Source organism: Haemaphysalis longicornis, unplaced genomic scaffold (genome assembly GCF_048455015.1).
Source record: "Haemaphysalis longicornis isolate Haplotype H1 unplaced genomic scaffold, Haemaphysalis longicornis Haplotype H1 scaffold_6, whole genome shotgun sequence".
Classification (NCBI taxonomy): domain Eukaryota; kingdom Metazoa; phylum Arthropoda; class Arachnida; order Ixodida; family Ixodidae; genus Haemaphysalis; species Haemaphysalis longicornis.
The window spans coordinates 46,148,767-46,168,725 of NW_027526407.1; the positions used below are offsets into that span (position 1 = coordinate 46,148,767).

Genomic DNA, 19,959 nt, shown 5'->3' on the forward strand with positions numbered 1-19,959 from the left:
GAACAGCCCAGCAGAAGACGATAGCAGCGGCCTTGGCTTAATGCGCATACGGTTACTCTCGCCGAGTTTGTCGTATCGCTCCATCATACGGCGCTGATCGTTGGAACGGTCGACGCTCCCGTGATATTGGTAAAAAATTGGGCGGGTGTACATTTGCAAGAAAAGGTGGATAGAAGAATGAAAAAAGGTAGTTGAGAATCGGAGAGCGGCGAAAAAGGCAAGTGAAGGGAGGTTTCTGTACACCGGGAAACACGAACATTCGCAACCATGTTCACTCCAGCCCTGGTTAAATATTGAGTCGTACCTAGAAAACATATTAGGAGTAGTTTAGCTATATTGGGTATTAGATCAACATGTTCGACCGTCGTGTTCAACGATAGTTTAAAAATATCGTGGTTAAACCTCCCCTAATGAATTCACATAAAAAGTGCACCGTCATCGACTCTAAACTACTTCCACCTTCTTTGACTGGCTATGTATAACACTGAAGAAAGGTCCTTTTTAACTAATGATATCCGGCCGGCGGCAACAGAAATCGTCGAGCGATTTTGCTTTCGGTAACCTCTAAAAAATCGTCAGCAAGACCTGGTGGGAACTGATTGCCCGTACTGTGCGGAACTTTCCTGTGTGAAAGGTTCGTTTTAAAATGCACAATTCAATGAGGCCCTCCTTTTTGGCCATAGAAACAAACGCCAGAGTATGAAATTAAACTTTAATTCGCAAGTAAAAACTGTGTGCAGAAAAATTAGTTTCATTTCTGAACTCTGGTCTCTTTCCGGGGTCATGATATACAAAAAAAATGAAAAAAAAACAAACGAAAAGCGGACATCGCTAGCGATTTCGTCCATTTGGCGTCACGTCGAATAAGAACGTCTGGCTCCGTAAAATTAGACCAGAACCAGTGTCGGCTACGAAGTATCTAATTTCGCTGCTTGTATTGAACTAATAGGAAGTGATAGCCCCACAGAATTCTGGAAGTACTGGACATAAGTTTGGTAGAAAAAAAAAACGGTGTTTTAATTGCAAAGCACTTCAAAGGCTCGCCTTGTCGTCGTAGCTCGCTGTCACAATGTCACGCGACAGCCGGAATCAGGCGGCAGAGCGAGATTGCGGACTCATGTAGAGCCCCACGGCGTACCGTAACGGCATAAACAGAGCACGGCCGCTCGATTGCGCGCACTAGGTCGTGCGAAAAATGTAGCCGCCAAGAACGACGCGTTCCAAACTCCGCAGTAAGGCGCCGGCACGTGCGATATCCTGATCGCGCTGTTGCAGATAGAGGGTGCGCGAGCACAGCAAAGGCGGGAAATTTGAATTGCATTGGACAAACCTCCGTTCTATTCATCAAGAGATGAGTGAGACAGGGAGGCGAAGAACGTGATGGGTGGTAGCAGTGAGCGGATAACGGCGCCACAGACCGTTATGGCGAATCACTGCTCTGCACTTCCGACAGCTTTCACGTCGAGTGGAACGGCTTTAATTTTTTACTTAGGAGTAACGTTAGGTGCTTGATCATTTTCCTGGTGGTCACACGAAACGTAGGCGCAGGTAACCAAGCAGAACACCTGTCTTGGCAAAAAACAGCGCGAGAACTGTGTCTACTTCGTATACCAGTCTTGGGTTACTAGCCCGGTTATTGCCCCGGCGTTAAAAGTGGACAACATTCCTCCGATAAGAGTTTAAGTCACATAGCCGCATATTCGCTCAACACTGTGCAGAGTATCCTTTGTAAATGATCGTTTATTTCTCTGGTTCCGAAAGTGAGCTTGTCGTTGTGGTATCACGAGACCTTTCCCTTCACCCGCGCTCTAAGCTCAACGTTAACCACAAAGTAACAAAAGGCGCAAAATAGGCCGCTTTCAAACTACGAAGAATTTTGTTGTTTCATAACTCTCGCGATCGTTTATTAATTATCTTAGTAGTGGGAGTGTACACGTGTGTGTGTGACTGTGTTCTTTTAAAGCGAAGCTTTAGTGTCCTCACTTTAGCCGTTGTACGCCAATACGCCCTGTAGGAAAGCCAACTTTCTCTGATGATGATGATGAATGATCGTCGGTGAAGTAAAAGAAAAGAAACGCTTCCCATGACCGGAATCGAACCTTGTTCCCCCATAGCGTTACGAAGCCGGCGTCTGTCCAATTGCTTCATTTCTACATGGTCAAAGTGCTTTCGAAAACTCAGACGACAACCAAAGAATCCCTCACGAGAAGAATAGCGTTGCTTTACGTACCGTAAGGCCGTTAGCCACAAGACGTTAGGCCTAACTTTCCCTTTTCAGGTTAACGACATTAGGCTTAACGTCTCATCTTGAGGTTTAACACCTCAAACCGGCACCCACTCAAAAAAAATTTCTCACTGATCTCCAACCAACAGGTACCAATGCGTGCCGTACATCCAAAACCCGAACGCTGGGCCTGCGGAATGCGCGCCCTAGAACTCTCCACTGTATTCCTTGATGTACAGGTGAAATAAAGAGCACACAGAGCATGGCTTCGTGAAATTCGAATGATTTCTATTTTATGCGGCTGTCAGCATAAATACAGTATGCGTGGCCGGATTTTATTTTAGAATCGCTTTCTTGAAAAGTCACTTCGAGGTTGCTGGCTAGGCACATGGCGGAGAAACCCCAGGAAAATCTCCAACCCGTGCTCCGTTTGCTTTTTTTTTCACCTGTACTTCCAGCAATTCAATACCCGCGTATAGAACGGTTTAGGCAAAATAAAGTACACTTATCGGCTATAGAAAAACAACAGCGAAGGGAACTGGGTAACTTAGTAGGTATTTGACATCTTGTTGTTATATTTTCGTTTGACAAGTACGCCTCTATTGGTAATCATAGATTGTGTGATTAGCAATATCGAATGTGTAACTTTATAACACTTTGTAGTATCGAAGTCAGTGTGCCACTGGATGTAGGCACCCAGTCACCCGTGCCCTCAACGCCGGATGAACTGGTGCCAGTTTTATCACTGAATGGTTCGCGCTACACATCTCAATGGAATTGAACCGTTGCGCAGCTGCTGGTGAACAAGGGCCCCGCGAAGCCTCAGCGGAAGATGGCCAATCCCGAACACGGTGGTTCTGCTGGCGGATCGGCCCATGACCAAGGATCTAGGGATGCTTTGCTCCTCGACGACTCCCCCCGGAGCCGCTCCTCTCCTCCTCACTGCGTGGTTCTCGAAACCTCGTTCACCGACCTGCTGCCGCCGTCCGAGATGGAGCGACAGCATTGGGACCACGCCACAACGACCGACTTGGCCTACCAGGTGAGCCATCCTCCCAGGTCTCAGGTTCTCTGCGCGAAAAACCTATATATTCTCTTGCCTACAACGCCGTTGTGTTACAATGGAGCGTTACTTCGACTCTATACCGCACACATGAGATGTGTCCTCTAGTACAGGCCGTAGTTCGTCGAAGACTTTTACCAGCCTCTTCTAGCCTAACAACTAACCTGTGCCACCTTATGAAAGCGAAGGTTTATTTGCCTCTCCTTCAAACTTTCCGGGTGCTGCTTCTGCTTCTGTTGCCGTGGTCAGGTCGGACGCCCCGCTGAGCTTCTTACTCCACCAGATGTCGCTGGCCCCTGCCCAGTGCGGCTATTCGCCGCCGTGGTAGTCGGTTTGGCCCGGACGCATCTCGCAGTCAGCCGACTCGCCCGTTACCAGCCAAGAGAGAGCGGAGCTCCCTCTCGCTGTCGGCGTCGACGACACGTGCGTAGCGTGAGGCCAGCGTGGGCTCGTGGACATCGCTTTGGCCACCCTTTTCATCAGTCCAGCAATAATTCAAGTGGAAATGAAAGAATTCCTCGCCTTGCGTTTTGTTCAGTGTGCGCAAGGCGGAAGAAGTGGCCATAGCGCTAAGGCAACCAGCATCATCTCCGAATAACAGCAGGTCTGCAGAAGATTCATTGCGGGGATGGTGACCCCAACAGCCCATCGCCTGTTGAGCGCAAACCCCCGGAACCGAGGGTCATGACAGTCGGTAACTCTGGGCCCCGGCACACCCCCCCCTCGTGGGCAACGATTTCGCCTACGTGACGGCCTGCGCAGTCACCAACCAGGCCATAGGAGGAGAGCATGGCCCCACCCCAGTTTTGTCCTACTGGGACATTACCAAGAATTACAGGCTAATACGAAGACTCTGTTCACCGCAGCATCCCCACTTAAGTAAACAGCAAGTATCCACGCTTCGATTACCACAAACCAAGACGTTTCCTCATCCGGTTCGACTTCATATGCACTATACCCTAACCAACATTCACCGCAATGCAAGTTCTGCGGACAGACAGGCTCACTGTATCATGCAATCTGGGAATGCAGTCAAAACCCAGACTTGCCAGCCCCTTTCCATAGCCCAGACCTCGAGCAGCGGGAGACTACGCTGTCCAGCGCACACCCTGCCAACCAGGTCATGCTGACGGAGAGAGCAGAACGTGTGAATACACCGTTTGGATTTCTGGACTGAGAAGCCACTCATACGCGTAAATAAGCTATAACAAAAGTTTTGTTCACACACACTCTCTCTCTTCTTTTGACTACTACAGCCACGGCAAAACGAAACCGTTCGTTTTGTCTGGAGACTTTGACGTCGACTTTCTAAAACTAGTAAACGGGTGGTTATTGGCCTTCGTGTCAGATGTTAGTGGAGTGAGCATTTTTAGCCGCCACCTTTCCTCTCATCAGTGCCCACGCAAAAAACTGTGATGTGGATGACCGCGTCTTCACGGCTGATGTTGATACGTTGAACGTTTCTCGTTTCGTCTCACATTTGTGCACTCTTTTGCCAGCATTTAGCTTTACTTCTATTCTCGCCTATGCGCAGGATCCGCCTTTTTTGAGGTTTGGATGCCTTTGTACAAAAATATAATGTGGCGAGCTTTTGCTTCAGGAACTCACACGCCACTCTAACAACACTGAGAAGGCTGTTACGAAAGGTCCAAAGAGACACTTCAGTTTTTGATTGATGGGTAAAACACGAGCTCTTCGTTTGTCTTACCCGGAACCCGCGTAAGACGGTTGCCGAATTCGTTTCTAAGACGGGCGGAATGGATCAATTGGCATTTGCACAAGTCAGTACGACCGCTCAATGATAGCGAAAGTGACAGAGAATATCACTGACAGTGCTGTTAGGTTTTGTATGATCCGCGATACTATCCATGCACTAGCCGGAGAGGAGCTACAGCGACGCCACAACGTCAGATCGTGTGGCTAAACGACGTCACCCGCAAAGAAGTCAACAAGTTCTGCGGGCATTTACATCGCCCAAAAAAATTCCTTAGCGACAAGCCATGGCGGATGCCGCTTCCGTTCGTCGTCCGGGCTTTTCGGCCACTCGTCCCCAGAAGCCCTATCCTACCGCCGTTAAAGGCCCAAGCACATGCACGCGTAAAATCGACGTACACGCGCAACGACGTACGCCTGCGGCGACATACGCCGCTGCATTTACGCCGACCGACGACGTCGGAGAGGGCGAGTAACCACATATCGCCGTACCGCGCACGTAAACCAATGCGCCGCGCAGTCTGGCTCGACTACCCCGGATTCAGCTTTGTGGCGACCAGTTCAGCTACATTTTAACTCAAATAAACAAGTAATGCCTATTCTTATAAAAGTACGTATATTTATTACAGAATCAGCTAAACAGTTCTTGGGACATTAAAAAACGTTGAGGATTAGTATGCATACTTGCCAGGCACAAAACCCTCTGCTACATTTGGCGTAAACTGCCTTGCTCCCATAGTTGCTCGGTGCTTTGCTTGGTTTGTCCGGTTGTTTGCTCCCCGTATTTTACAAATGACTTCGTTTTATCGCATAATTAATAGTAAAGTTAGCTTATTTATGAATTTGCTGTCTTGTTATGCCAGATAACGTCACCGCCAGAGGTCTACGTCAACACCGTGTTCCCGAAAGTTTGCGTCGATGTCTGGCGGGGTTTGACTTGGGCGTAACAAGCGCGTAGCAATGCATTCCGCGTACGCCGGAGTACGCCGGTTTCTTACGCGCTTACGCCGGTTTACGTCGTTGCGCGAGTACGTCGGTTTTACGCGTGCATGTGGTTGGGCCTTAACTGTCGCTTGCCTGACTGCCTACGGTGCAACACTGTGCCATGGGGAAGACAACGTTGTGGCGAAGTCCCAGTCGTGACCGGCTGTGCTACCACCGCGAAGACGGACACATCAATGGTCACTGCCTCTACAAACGACTCGGTATGCGAGGTATCTTCGTCGACATACCACGCCTCTAAACAATGGCTGAGTGAAGTGGACGACTGCCTGTTTCAGAACAGCCGAGGCCTAGCGCCCTTCAGACATTCCCGTCGCCTTATCTGTACTGATCGCCGAGCCGCTTCAAGTTATTTCGATAACACATGCTCTTTACAACTACCACATTCACTTTGTAGTTTTGTTTTCTGTGGCTAATAGACTATAGCAATGTCATCGCTTTTAATCTACAGAGCATTGAGTTCCTGAAAATATAAAAAACCTGGAATGCTTCTTAATGGTCGTCTCAAAGGCTTCCAAAAACCTTCGCCATCTCAATAGCTTACCAAAGATTGCTCAAATCTGGAGCATGGGAATTGTGTAGTATGCGGTAGTATGCGTTTGACGTGAAGATCGGTCTGCGTCTTCTCCAATGCCGGCGTCTGTCGACGGATTCCGCTGATCTTGTCCGACGCCATCGATGGCTGGTTGCGATTTCACGTTCATTAATATGCGAACACGTGCAATTGACACTGTGGCAAAGATTGCTTGGTATTCGAAATTGCCTGTGAACTTGTTCCCCACGCCGTCGTATTATTTAATTGTAGGCTAGTGAGCTCCGGGTACTTACAACGCTGCGTACCGAAAAACGCGCGAAAACTGCAACTAACGCCTTTAAAACAATTCTTACCAAAAAGCCAAGGTCGCCATTTTTGTCTTCACAGCAGTGCTGTTGCGCGCACAGCGCACATCTTTTTTGTAAGCACCAAAAGGTTAAAACGCTGCGTTGCTGTTTCCAGCCGATTCTTTTGTGCTGTTACCGGGTAGATGGAAGTTTTCAAATAAAAGTGTTCGTAGCAAGTATGTGGTTTTGCAATTCAGGACTGGAACACAACGCAGTCAGAGAAGAATACACCCAAGGCAGACCAGAGAAGAGAACACACACAACGCAGTCAGAGCAGAGAGCACACACAACGCAGACCAGAGAAGAGATCACAAATAATGCAGAACAGACAAAAGAACGCACACAACGCAGTTAGAGAAGACTACACACAACGCAGACCAGAGAAGAGAACACACAACGCAGCCGAAGAGAACACACACAACACACACACTCTGGTCGTAAAAGATGCTACAGCGCGAAATAAAACACAGACACAGAAAGACGACGTCTTTCCCGTCGTCTTTCTGTGCCCGTGTTTTATTTCGCGCTGTAGCATCTTTTACCATGAACTACCAAGTCGCCCAACAGTACACTCTGTTAGACTCTGGTCCCGTTTCTTGTGCGCAGTCCTAGTCATGAAACATTTTCAACTAGCCTGACTTTCTACTCTGCACTTGAGATGTTACATATGGGCTTATCGTGAGCGTTGACTCTTTGCCACGAACGCTGCTCCCACCTGCAGGTTCGGGCCCTGCGGATGATGCCAGGCACCTACGATATCTCGCCGGTCAGAAACGAGGGATCCGTGGCGACGTCGCGCTCGTCGCCCACAGATCCTCCCACGACGGCTAGCGACGGGCTGAAACCGCACTGGATGACCTGGGCCCCACTGGCTTCCCCGGAGACCTTTTCCGAGGTCTCCAGCATCTCGTCTAAAGGTAACGCACAGACCTTACCGGAACTGATTTTATCAGATGATAAATGTATGCCAGTAGCACCACAAAGAACACAACGTAGGCGTCAGATATGGTGCCCAAGGTTTGGGCGCTTGCGATGCTGTTGCTATAAGCGAGATTCTTTGGTCTCACTTTTTTCGTAGGCAAGATGCGAGAGTCCATCGAAACCACGAAAATAAAATGAGGCGTCTAATTTGTATAAGCTGGGCAGCTTTTGGCAAACACGATAATGAACGGTACGCTATCTCTGTCACTGAAAGCAAAAGTGTACAGCCGATGCGTGCTTCTGATGATGTCTTATGGTTCAGTAATTTGGTGACTTTTTTAGCGCTTTGAAAAAACCTTAGGTCAGAAAACGAGCGGAATGTATTGCCAGCGATGCGTTGGTTTAGAGTAGTGGAGGAAACTTGAAAGGAACTCGATGTGTAGCTATTGTAAGGTGACATGCCATCTTATGCAGGTATTTAAATTGCCCTGGAGCCTTTGTACTGGGATAGCAGACGGCTTATGATTCCCTCAATAATGTGCTTCCCAGGAATCCATTAATGTATAGAGGTTAGGCGAACACTGAAGCAACTGGGTGTATAGCGCTCCATTAAGCCGAAACCTCTAATGGTTCTTATGGAGGTAATGTTTAAAGGCTTCAGAGCGTCCATATTTTCACATATGACTGTTTGTGATTCCCTTGGTATGATGTCCTATCCGCACTGCGCTTTTCCTTAATAGCTTTAAGAGGATTGCTGTACAGCGCTTCATATAGATAACGTTGCGTCGTATGAAGGCAATGGCTAAAAGGCCCTACAGCTTTCGTAATTTTGTATCAAGCTGCTTATATTGCCATTGGGCAAGTGTTCTTCTAGTAATGCACTTTATACAGCAGTCAAGCCATTTTTAAAGGGGTTTGGTGTGCGCAGCAGAGGAATGTATGCTCAAGCATTAAGTGATAATTCCTACTTGGGAGTGTCATCATCATAATCATTATCAGCCCACATTGGTATGGTAGCCACGTTTTACACGCCTTTTTGCTCTTCCCTCGTTCTGATTACATGTCATTGCTGTAAATTACAGGTTTACGCGATAGTCACAATGAATACACGACTGGCATCTTTCTGAATTCCTCACAGGAACGTCGAAATTGACAGAGTTTATTTGTCTCCGAAACGGCATCGTAACGGTGTAGTTTAAGTATAATTTAGCGATGGAGAAAGACCGGGGAAATTAACTTCCAGTTATGGTGACATTTTACCGATACTTCACCTGTGAGGGCGGCTTAACCGAAGTGTGTGACGAATTACGTAGCAAGAAAATTACCTGTCACACTTGAAACCGAAGAGAATCTATGTATTGACCTGCATTCACTAAGTTTGATATCATCCGTACTATGTAATTAGTGCACCCTTTACGATTTAAACGGGGAGTAGCAGCGGTTGCAAGGGACGTCGTGTACAGGCGCTTCTGGCTCCACTTGCGTTACAATATTTGAACTGCTTACAGATCTGGTACGTCATCATCATCATCATCAGCCTAACTACGCCCACTGAAGGGCAAAGGCCTCTCCCATTATTCTCCAATTACCTCGGTCCTGTGCCAACTGTGACCAATTTATCCCCGCAAACTTCTTGATCTCATCTGCCAATCTAACTTTCTGCCGCCCCCTGCAACGCTTGCCTTCTCTAGGGATCCACTCTGTTACCCTTAATGACCAGCGGTTATCTTGCCTTCGCATTACATGCCCTGCCCACGTCTATTTCTTCTTCTTAATCTCTACTAATATGTCCTTAACACGTGCTTGTTCCCTGACCCACTCCACTCTCTTTTTGTCCCTTAATGTTACACCTATCATTTTACGCTCCATTGCCCACCTAGTCGTTCTCAATTTAAGTTGAACCCTCTTAGTGAGCCTCCAAGTTTCTGCCCCGTAGGTAAGTACCGGTAAGATGCAGCTGTCATACACTTTCTTCTTCAGCGACAATGGTAGGCTGCTATTCATTATCTGAGAATACCTGCCATATGCACCCCACCCCATTCTGATCCTTCTAATTATCTCTGCCTCATGGTTGGGATCTGGGGTCACAACTTGGCCTAAGTAGATATATTTGCTTACCACTTCCACTGCCTCGCCACCTATCTCAAACCGCTGTGCTGTCCCGAGGTTATTGATCATTACTTTAGTTTTCTGCATATTAATTTTCAGGCCCATGGTTCTACTCTGTACGTCCACTGCGGAAAGCATGCTTTGCAATTCGTCCCCCGAGTTACTTAGCAAGGCAATGTCATCAGCAAATCTGAGGTTACTGAGGTATTCTCCATTAACCCTTACTCCCACCTGTTCCCAATCCAACGTTCTGAATACTTCTTGTAAACATGCTGTGAATAACATTGGAGAGATTGTGTCTCCTTGTCTGACACCCTTCCTTATAGGTATTTTACTGCTCTCCTTATGGAAGATGATGGTAGCTGTGGACCCATCGTAGATATCCTCTAGTATTCTTACATAATGCTCATCTACCCCCTGGTTCCGTAATGCCTGAATGACTGCTAGGGTTTCGACCGAGTCAAATGCTTTCCTGGTAAGTAAGGACCATCTATTGCGTAGGAGTTTCTTCGTGTGCCGATCTTAAAATCTTGGCTTTACCTGTTTAAAGGGTCTCTGCAACACTTCCGATAAACGCTTTCACTCTTTCCCTCGCATTTTGAAGCACTGCGAAAATTATAGCTATCGCAGCAGAGATAGCTGTTAGCAGAGATAGCTGCGGGATTGGCTCGTCGCTGCAGATACGCCTTCCGTTTCTGCTTTGCTTTCGTGGCTTTCTTTTTAAAGTGGCTTTTCAATGCGTTTATTGCTGCAACTGAAGTAACACTAACCAATAGCCCCTAAACGGCGGTAATGATGTAATTGCATCGGTCGACGAACGCCAAGACCGGAAAAGAGGAAAACGTTTTGAGAAAGTTTCAAAATTCTGGGATGGGCATGGAGCAGTAATTTTTGGCCTGCGGCCCCGTGGTCTATAAGTACTGGATGTGTTTTTTTACTTTTCACAAGCATTTAAGATTTAGAAAAAAGTTGAAAAAGGTGTTGCAGGGTCTTTTTAACACTGAAACCATCTGAGTGCCTCAAACATTTTCAGGGAGTCAGCGCAGGAACAGTGGCTCTGTAGAGCCTCCAGTGGCCTGGGCCAAGGACTCTTTGGTTGGTGCGGCTGTGAGCGCTGCCCCGCCCGAATCGGACAACCGCGTGTCCGAGCCTCCCGGGCCTGACGACAGCTCCCCACAGCAGCGGGTGGTCACGAAAGCCACCGTCGAGGCCTGGCCTACCTGGTTCTCGGACGTCCATCTGGCACCACCAGTTGCCACAAGTCCTGCCGACAGCACGTCAAGTCTCCATTATGAATTCGAGGTGAGCAAGGTCGATGACAAAGGGGGGTTCGTTGGAAGGCTTGTCTTGACTTACTCATGGTAACCTAAACGCAACTACGTTGGATTCGGTTGACACGGGCACGGGCAGACCATTTAGCTATTGGGTGTCATTTTAAAACTTGCGACAGATGACGAAATATAGCGAGTGTACCATCGGGAATCAAGAACACAAGGAAACAATCAGGGACGTCAAAGCATTTTGGGAGTTGTCAATGACAAAGTCTTATTGCAAATTGAACGTTGCTTAGGGTACTTCGAATTTTGCGATGCGTGTAGCGTTTCCGACGTGGGAAGTGTTGCTCTAGGTCAGAATGCGTCAACTTTGGTGTCTCAGTCATCTGTACTAAGCCACAAATTTGTTGCACACAGTACTCGCTTTGCCCGATTGGTTCTTTGGAGATGCGTTGGGAAATCGGTTTGTGGTCGCTTAGCGCACTCGCGCTGGAGCTTGTCCTTCATTTGTGTCGATCTTCCTGCTGGCTGCGTCGCCCTGCTTCGGCTTCAAGATGTCGAAGCTCTTCGTCCTCCGGTCGCTTGAGACACTGTATCCGACTAACATTGTCCGGGATGATTGGAGATTAATGGGAGAGGCGTTTGCCCTGCAGTGGGCGTAGATAGGCTGTTATGATGATGATTATTGTCCGAGCGCTTCCTCCTCCGGCCACTTTGTGTGCTTATGTCCCGCTTCGCATTGTCGTAGGGTTTCGCCCTCTCGCCATTTGAGACGCTTCCCTCCGCAATCGCTTCTGTCCCCTAGTAGATTTAGCTGTTGCTCACTATGACCGCTGATCGTTACGTGTTATGTATCGCAATAAGCAGGCCTCATTTTCTGTAACCAGATTGTAATCTTTGTTTCATTTTTCTTTCCGCAGACATTCAACAAACCGCAGGCACTGGACAAGTCGCAGCCCCTCCCCGGTGACACTCGGCAAAGCGAGAAGCAAAGGCGTCCAGTTCTGTACATGGCCGGTGCTGACCAAGTCGGTGACAGCCAAGAACGCTGGTTCACGCCTCGCGAGCCGGCCAAACACGTGACCTTTGATCTTTTCGCTGCAACAATGGGCGCCCCTCGGCGAGGCTCCTGGGATGGGCAGCACGGCGGTGGACCTGTGCCCGTCGACGAAAACGGCGATGAGGACTCCGGAGACAGCATGTATAACTCGGGGGAGTCTTTCCCACCTCCGGCGTCTCTCGAAGACAGGCTGCGTGCTGCGGAAGAAGGACCATATCCCGGGGACGAGTCTTCAGGGGCGTTCGATTCCTACGGCTACAACACTTCCTGCTGTCATAGAGGATCGCCGCCTCCGACACTTCAGTCCTCTGAGGCGTTGGGGGGAACTAGTGACTCTGAGGAGGAAGACGAAATGAGCAGTGACTCTGGTGGTGAGGCGACCCTGTTCAACGCCTCCAGACTGGTGGTGACGTCGAGTCCTGCGAGAACAAAGTGTTTGACGATTCCACAGGCTGCTCGTCACAGTGGGCGGCCTCCGCCGATGGAGAGTAGCTTATAGTACAGTTAGTGTGTTGAAGTGTCTGTTCTGGCGGTCATAACTTATGTTCCTCAAGCTTCTCTAACCCATACTCTCACCAAGAATGGAAACCGCCGTAAGAAAAGTGTCTGCATATAACTTGGACAAGGTGCTAGTTTGGGAAACATCAGTCTGTTGCCTTTTGTTCAAGAACATCCATCATGAATGAGCCAAATAACTGTGCCATTTTTTATTCCGACAGACTGACAGATGCGGTATCAAAGTTTAGTGTCTGAACTGAGGTTAATGACGGCGCTGTAACTTCTTCTGGCTTATTGCATGGCCTATGACATCCCAGTAACCATTATTGCGATCATTCTGTTGTCCTTATCGTTTGAGTGTGCCTGTCCCGGGTTATTCCCTCCTGAAGACACAACTGAGCGTGGCTCGTATTCAGCATATATTTGAAATCTTCCTTCCAACTTGCCTGCCCAGAATAGCTAACACGAGAGCAAATGGTAGTTGGATTAAGATCCACCTTGTACAGCCAACGAAGATGTAGGCACGAGTAACTTACGCAAAGGTTCCTCCTCGCTTCGCAGTGTTTCGTTGTGCAAGCGCTTATGTGATGGTCACAGATCTTCACAAAAACAAGCTTTCCTACAAAGCCAGTGCTAAGAAAACTTGATGCCAAATCTCTGCCCCCAGTAATGACAGTGTTAGCTTTGGTGGACGTAATGCGAATTTGTTGTGTTGCAATTTCGTTCATGGTGATCCGATCAGACAAAGAGACTGAACGCCAGAGGAAGAAGTGTTTAACAGCCTGTTGTTCAAAATTCTGCGAACAGTGCTATCGCTGAACTCAGCTGCGACGCTAAACCTTCATATTTGCCGCGCGTCTAGCTATTACTTTTGTTAAAGGCTTCTCTGTTTACCCAGATTACCGGCAACACAAAACAAGGACTGTGTTCTGCTATGGGGCGGCAAGTTTGACCAATAAGTGAAAGCGCAACATTTCTTCTCGTGGCACTTGCGGTCTCAATGGCTGTGAAGCGCGCGACTTTTTTCCCCAAAAACCCAGCGCCACCCCCCGAAATGACTTGACATTATAGACGGTGCTTTCGTGAGAATACAGTCAGACAAAACTAGTCCAGCAAGAGCAAAGTCCAAGGCTGCCGCTATATTTTGTGTGAAGCAGCGCTCAAACATCCCCTGCGAAGTCCAAGTGCATAAGAAGTTTTATTGTAGGATCGTTTCTCGATAGGAGCGGGGTATATGGCACTGTGGTATTATTCTCATGTGGTGTGGTGAGCAGCGACCCAGTTCTTACCATGTCTATCCCTTTTGTCTTTTTTAACTTAAAGGAGCCATGAAGAGAAAACACAAGTTTGGTTCATTCGAAAGATTGCCTCGTTAGAACCATAACGACACCACTTATAACGCAAACTTCGCTCAAATAAGCTACATAATTAGGAAAAACGGGAATGGTCATGCGACCCACCAGCTCATTTCCCGCAACAGAACCTATGCCGTCACATGGGCTAAGCTCTGCGATTGGCGGAGGCTGGCAGAAGCAAACGCATGTTAGGCAGGGCTTACAGTTTGCATAGCGAGCTAAATGCCCGTGAAACATACTGCACATTCTTTTTATGACAAAGAACGGTGGAGTAAACGGTTGAAGGTCAGAACGAACTCGCAAGCGTGTGCGCCAATGCGTACGAAACTAGCGCGCCGGCCGAGCTCGACATCTCGCCGTCGCGCAGACGAATTTTCGGGTTCGAGGCTCTTCGGGGCCAACGAACCGTTCCAGCACGCACAGCCGCGATTTTGCTTCGTATCGTAATCCATTCGCAGGAGGTTGTCCGTCATATCGCCAACCAGCAAAGGTAAAAATAGAAACGAGGGGAGTAAGGAACAGCAAGAAGCGACGAGATAGTGCCAGTCGTCGCGTAAGTTTCGAATGGTGTTGGCTTGCTGCTGTCGTTACGAGCTCGTTTCCAGTTTACAACCACTGAAAACTTCAGTTTGTTCAGTTACGGCAGGGACCCTTACGTTAGCTCACTCCTGGGACCTGCTGGCGCTCGTCGCCGACTTCGTCAAATCGCTCTGACCTTGGGGGAAAAAATGCCGTAAACACCGCGCATTGACGCTCGTATCTTTCTGGTCGAAGCAGAGAGCTCGCGCGAACGGCTTTCCATACACGACACCGGCCAACTGGCATAAGTGATACTGCTACTGAAATTGAACTATTATTAACCGTAATCAAAACACGGCACATACGTACCAGTCTATATTCGTCCGTCGCGACGGGGCTGACGAGGCAGCGGTGCCGACGGCTGGGCGTTCGTCTGTTGGCTATCGCGGAATGGTCGCTTTCCCGTCCACCGCGTATCCCACAACTCTTGCCGCTCGTGCACTTAGAAGCATTGAGCGTTTTTGTGGTGTGAGGTTGTTAAATGCAAGCCCGAGCTCCTCGGCGAGAGTTTTGTTCTCCGGATCAGGCGATTCCATGACTAGGGCTGCGGGTGAACTAGGTTTTACTAGTATTTCTAAAATGGCCGCCGTCTCGATCGACTCCCGCGTGTGGGTGCTATATGGAGTCGACATACTAAGTATCTGTTTCATGGACCGGCTCTATGACGCCATTGTACACGTCACGGAATGTTCAATTTTAGCGGGAGATTTAAAATTTTGGCTTAAATTGCCTTATTTCTCAGTGAATAAAGCATCATTTGCTTCCGGGAAAGCGCTTGGGGTACTATGAAACACCTAATCTTTCGAATAAAACAAACTTTTGTTTTCTCTTCATGGCTCCTTTAAAAGTGTCGCATTTCCCCGAAACAAAACTTCCGCATGCAGTTAGAATGATAAAGTAAAAGACAGCTCACGGCAGCTGTTGCCGTTTCATACATGTACAGTGCGGCATTAGACAGCCGTCCTCTATCACCGACATATCTTAATCTTTAAAGTAACGTACGCAGAAGACTACATCCTAGTTTTGTATGCTTCTTCACCCAGAACGGCATGCCGGAAGCCACCATCACGTAAAAAGGAAACAAAACTGTCAGCTAAAAAACTGAAAGGGAAAAAAACGGTTCCATTTGCGGTATGTTGGTGTGCTCAAGCTCAGAAGAAGTGCGAACAAGAAGACGCATCAAACTACAGCGTTCAAATGTGAATACTGTCGCGCCCGGAATATCACGACATACTGCAAATTCATCCAGGAAGTTTGTATCCTCGCTTTATTTATTGGTATTTCGCTGTTGGGGACTTAAAAAAGAGTCCTAAACTTTGTGGGTTCCCTTACGTTTGGTTCGCTAACGGCGGGTCCGCCCGCTCTATGATGACAGGTGCACTGACGAGAGGCAGCTATCAGATGCACTCGCTAGTTGTAAAGCTTTGTCCGTCGAGCCTTTACACTTTTAACCCCCACGTCCGTTCGCCGTCAACTCCTGAGGCATATTCTACCGCGTCCTACCTAGGGATAACCGCATAGATAAATGCTTTACCTGAGCAATATGGCTACAGGGGCTTGGACATAACAACCTTTCCGTTATAATAAAAAATGCTGGAGTTATGACTCGTAGCTCTAAATGGAGGAATTTGATTTTTCAGTCATTATCGCCGCTGCTCCTCTCAGGGTAAACATGTGGTAGAGGGGAATGGTATGACAGTCTGTTTGATTTATTTGACGACATTGGCGATGACAGGCACGATAAAGTTGATTGATTGAGATTTTCGTTAGTGAGGCAAGAGCTCTACTACAGCATGTAATGCAAGGTTCTTAAACGCGTCGCAATTACCTTGAGCTATGGGAGCGCTATTGCGGCAGGTGTGACGTCACACCATGTTATCCGCTGGGGAGGGGCGTCTCAGCCGCGTTTGCTCGAGCCTTGGCGCTGCGGTATCACGTGATTAGGGGGAGGGTTTAACTGCCGCCTCGGCGGCGCTTCGTCGCGCAGTCTTGCCATGGATGGCGCGCAATCTGTGCGTGGGCTTCAGCGCAAGCGACTGGTCGAATCCTATCATTCATATAGCCAAACACCAGACTAACGGACCTTTCGCTCGTGATGACTATGTTTACAGGTGTTGAACCTGGCCCATTTTTTTATCTAATGATTTCGCGCAACAGGCTTGCGTTGACTTTGCCATTGTTAGTTTATGTATTGCCTGATAATTTGGGTGCCTACTTCACCTATGTTCTTCATTTTATTATTTTATGGTCTGCGTAGTAGGCTTTGTAGCTGACAATGATCAACAAGACTCAGACCTAAAGAGTTGAGCTTGTACAATGCTTCACGAACAAGGTCAAAACACGATACGCACCCATGATATTGCCTGAAGTGTCAGTTTTCGTAAAACGGGTGGTCTCATTTTTGACCGCTTTATATAGGGCCTCGGCCTGCTCTCAACATTCCCCTATTGTACAACTGTATATAGGAATCAACTGCTTCGGCGAAGAGGGAATACGACATCCTTCTGAAGGTAGGGTAGAGATCTAACCTTCAAATTTTACTTGTAAATTTCGTCTACTTGAACGATTTAAAGAAAATGTAGCTTTCATAGTTTTGCGGTTTTCTGGAAGCCATGTCTTGTGACAATGCCGTAGTTGTACAAATTAGATATGCCGCTCAACCACTCTTTGCAGGTCGCAAACAAGCTTGAATTGTGTAAGAAGCTGTAACGTCTCCAGTACTTCGCACAACGTTTTTCTTAACAAGAACGCCTATATTTCGCAGCGTTGGTTCTTCTTTACTCTTCTAATCATAGAGGGTATCAGCGGTGAGTGACAGTTCTCTAAAATAAGGCCTTCTTGAGAATATTTCGTACGAACTCTAAAAGGTGAATGACGTCCTATTTTGCACCTGCGAGTGCCAGAGAGCCTTTTTCTGTCCTAAAAATGCTCAATTCATCGAATTTATTAGTAATGTTTCCGCGAATATTTATAATCCTGCAAACCTGCATGGTTTGCCACTTGGAAAACGAGTGTACTAGTTCTCCGTATGTGTCCTGGTGACCGGCTATTTGAATTGTTTTTGTACTGGAAACTAGAAAGCCTCTTCTGGTTCTCGTGTTTTCTTGTGTTTCACTCTAGAAAATAAACCTGTCTTGCTTTGCGCGGTTTAAGGACAGTGCTAACATTGCCGGAACATCCGTATATCAGGTTCCTGGCCGTCGTACCTAGTTTGTACGGTGTGAGCTAGTCAACAAGTTACTGGAACAAAGGCATTGTGTATAAACGCTTTGTACGCTAAGTGAAACCATGTCTTTTGTGCTATTTGGTATGATATAAAGTATCAACAACGACACGTGAACACGTCTTTATCAGTGCTGTTCTTTCTTTGCGCTACATTTGGCTCAGAGCTAAGGGCTCATCCACATTTTTCAGTGTGTGTGGTCAGCGTAGTACGATTGATGAGGACGTAGAATATGACAGTTCTCCGGAAATTTGGTCGAAGTGTACGATCTCCCCATGTTCTGTCCTCTTATAAACCCACCCTTTACCCTAGTGCACGAAACTATACAAAAGCCTTTCTAGGCTTGTCCGAGGTTCGGTTCGAGAAACTGCACTACGGAACTTTTCTGGGTGCTTTGTCATTTTCGGGAAAAATTAACGTGTTGTTTGAAGAAGCGCTACGGCGAAGCTTCTGAGGTGAGCAATGAAGTGCGACTATCAAGCGGACTGAAGTTTGGGAATAAAATTAGTAGCTTTTATGGCAATCATGGTATAGTGGAAACGTTTATGTATGGTTGCAAAAAACGTCCGATGGGTATCCAAGCCTCACAGCCACCTTGTTTTCAGCATCATTTTTCAGCGTATATTTGCAGACATGTCACCACTGGTGTAACTTGTAATTTTGTGTAAACTGTTGTTATTGACTACCACATGGGCCTGGCTCCACGCGAACATCTGTACACCCCCAAGAAAACAGCACAGATGAAGGGACTAAAGAAGGTTTGAACTTAGGATGGTTCTGCATAATATGACAAAAGACAGCTTAAACGACGAACGAAAAAGTAGTACAAAACACTTGCACCCTTGATTTGGTTGTGTACTCCTTTCTTGACTTTCGTTTAGGCGCTGTTTCGCGCCATATTACTAAAGAAATAACACAAGCGCTTTGTTTTCTTGCTTATTCCCGTCGTCTGCTCTGTTTTCTTGAAGTTGCAATGTACCTACAAGCCTTTCAGAAAAGCCTTTTGCATTTGTCCGCCCATTGGTACATCCGACATGATGTCCCTCATCATGGGGTATCACTTATGATGCATCACTATGATGAGTGAGGCTTTTTATAATAGAGGGGTACCCGCCCCGGACTATCGCGAGGCACGGCAGCGAGACCGCGAACATTATCGCCATTATGCTAAGGGGACACGGGAGACACAGTCACAAGTGAAGAACAATCGTGATCCGTTCCTTCTCCGCCCTTCTGGTGTGTAAAGTCATCCAGGCCAGTCAGTAGTGCATTCAGCGATCAGTTTCCTCGGAGCGATTTGCTATGCCTGAAACAATGCTACCTTGACGTATAAATCCATCCGACAAAAATAACTCACACGAGGTCTTCCATAGAGCAAATAAGTCACACGAAGTCTGTCATTAACAACCTACAAGGAGTTTCGTAATTCTTCATGGTCTGAAATGCTGGGGGGGAATGATGTGAGTACAATCCGCTGTACTGCAGGACACTTAACTTGTGGCAATACCCGTGAGCTCAGCCATATAAGCTTGGTGTCACTTCAACGTGTCTCTGCAAACAGGCTGAACATGACATCTACGATGGCTTTGGATTCAAAGCCTGCACTTGCTACGCTACACCTGTCGGCTTTCCAGTTCGCTCCACATTTCGTGATATTGACGGCAGTTTAATCATACAGCCATACATGTTTGCCCTATTTCTCCAGGAGTGCTTAGCGCTGCCGGCATTTTGTAAGACCTCAGGGGTATGCCGTTGCTTATTTTAAAGCAAAAAATTACGCCCACCTCCCCTCGCAGGAACCCTGGTGTGATGCGACGGTGAAGGGGGTTCCATTGTGCGTTTCCGTTGGGTCGATTACTCGAATAGCGTGAAACGTATGCGCAGCGCGCCCGAAGGAGAGGAGACCGAGGAGAGAGAGGGCGCTGCACATGCGCACAGCGCGCTTGCGCCGCGCGCAGCGCCGCCCACCGGCGGAGTGAGAGAGCGCGCCGCTTTGCGCGCGCCACAGATGTTGGGGGAGAGGGCGAGCTATCACGGCGAGAGGAGGAGGGGCGCA

The 19,959-nt window shown here is 47.8% G+C and overlaps 1 protein-coding gene across 2 annotated transcripts in view; it reads left to right on the forward strand.

Moving 5' to 3' along the window:
- The window catches only part of Inae (inactivation no afterpotential E), a 151,525-nt gene extending 133,511 nt beyond the window's left edge, over positions 1-18,014 (forward strand). For both annotated transcript variants that reach the window (XM_077674158.1, XM_077674159.1), the window contains exons 18-21: positions 3,018-3,266; positions 7,606-7,801; positions 10,948-11,216; positions 12,109-18,014. In XM_077674158.1, coding sequence (XP_077530284.1) covers positions 3,018-3,266; positions 7,606-7,801; positions 10,948-11,216; positions 12,109-12,747 — 1,353 coding nt within the window. In that variant the 3' untranslated portion in view covers positions 12,748-18,014. The remainder of the gene's footprint in view (positions 1-3,017; positions 3,267-7,605; positions 7,802-10,947; positions 11,217-12,108) is intronic.
- Positions 18,015-19,959: the final 1,945 nt, after the last annotated feature.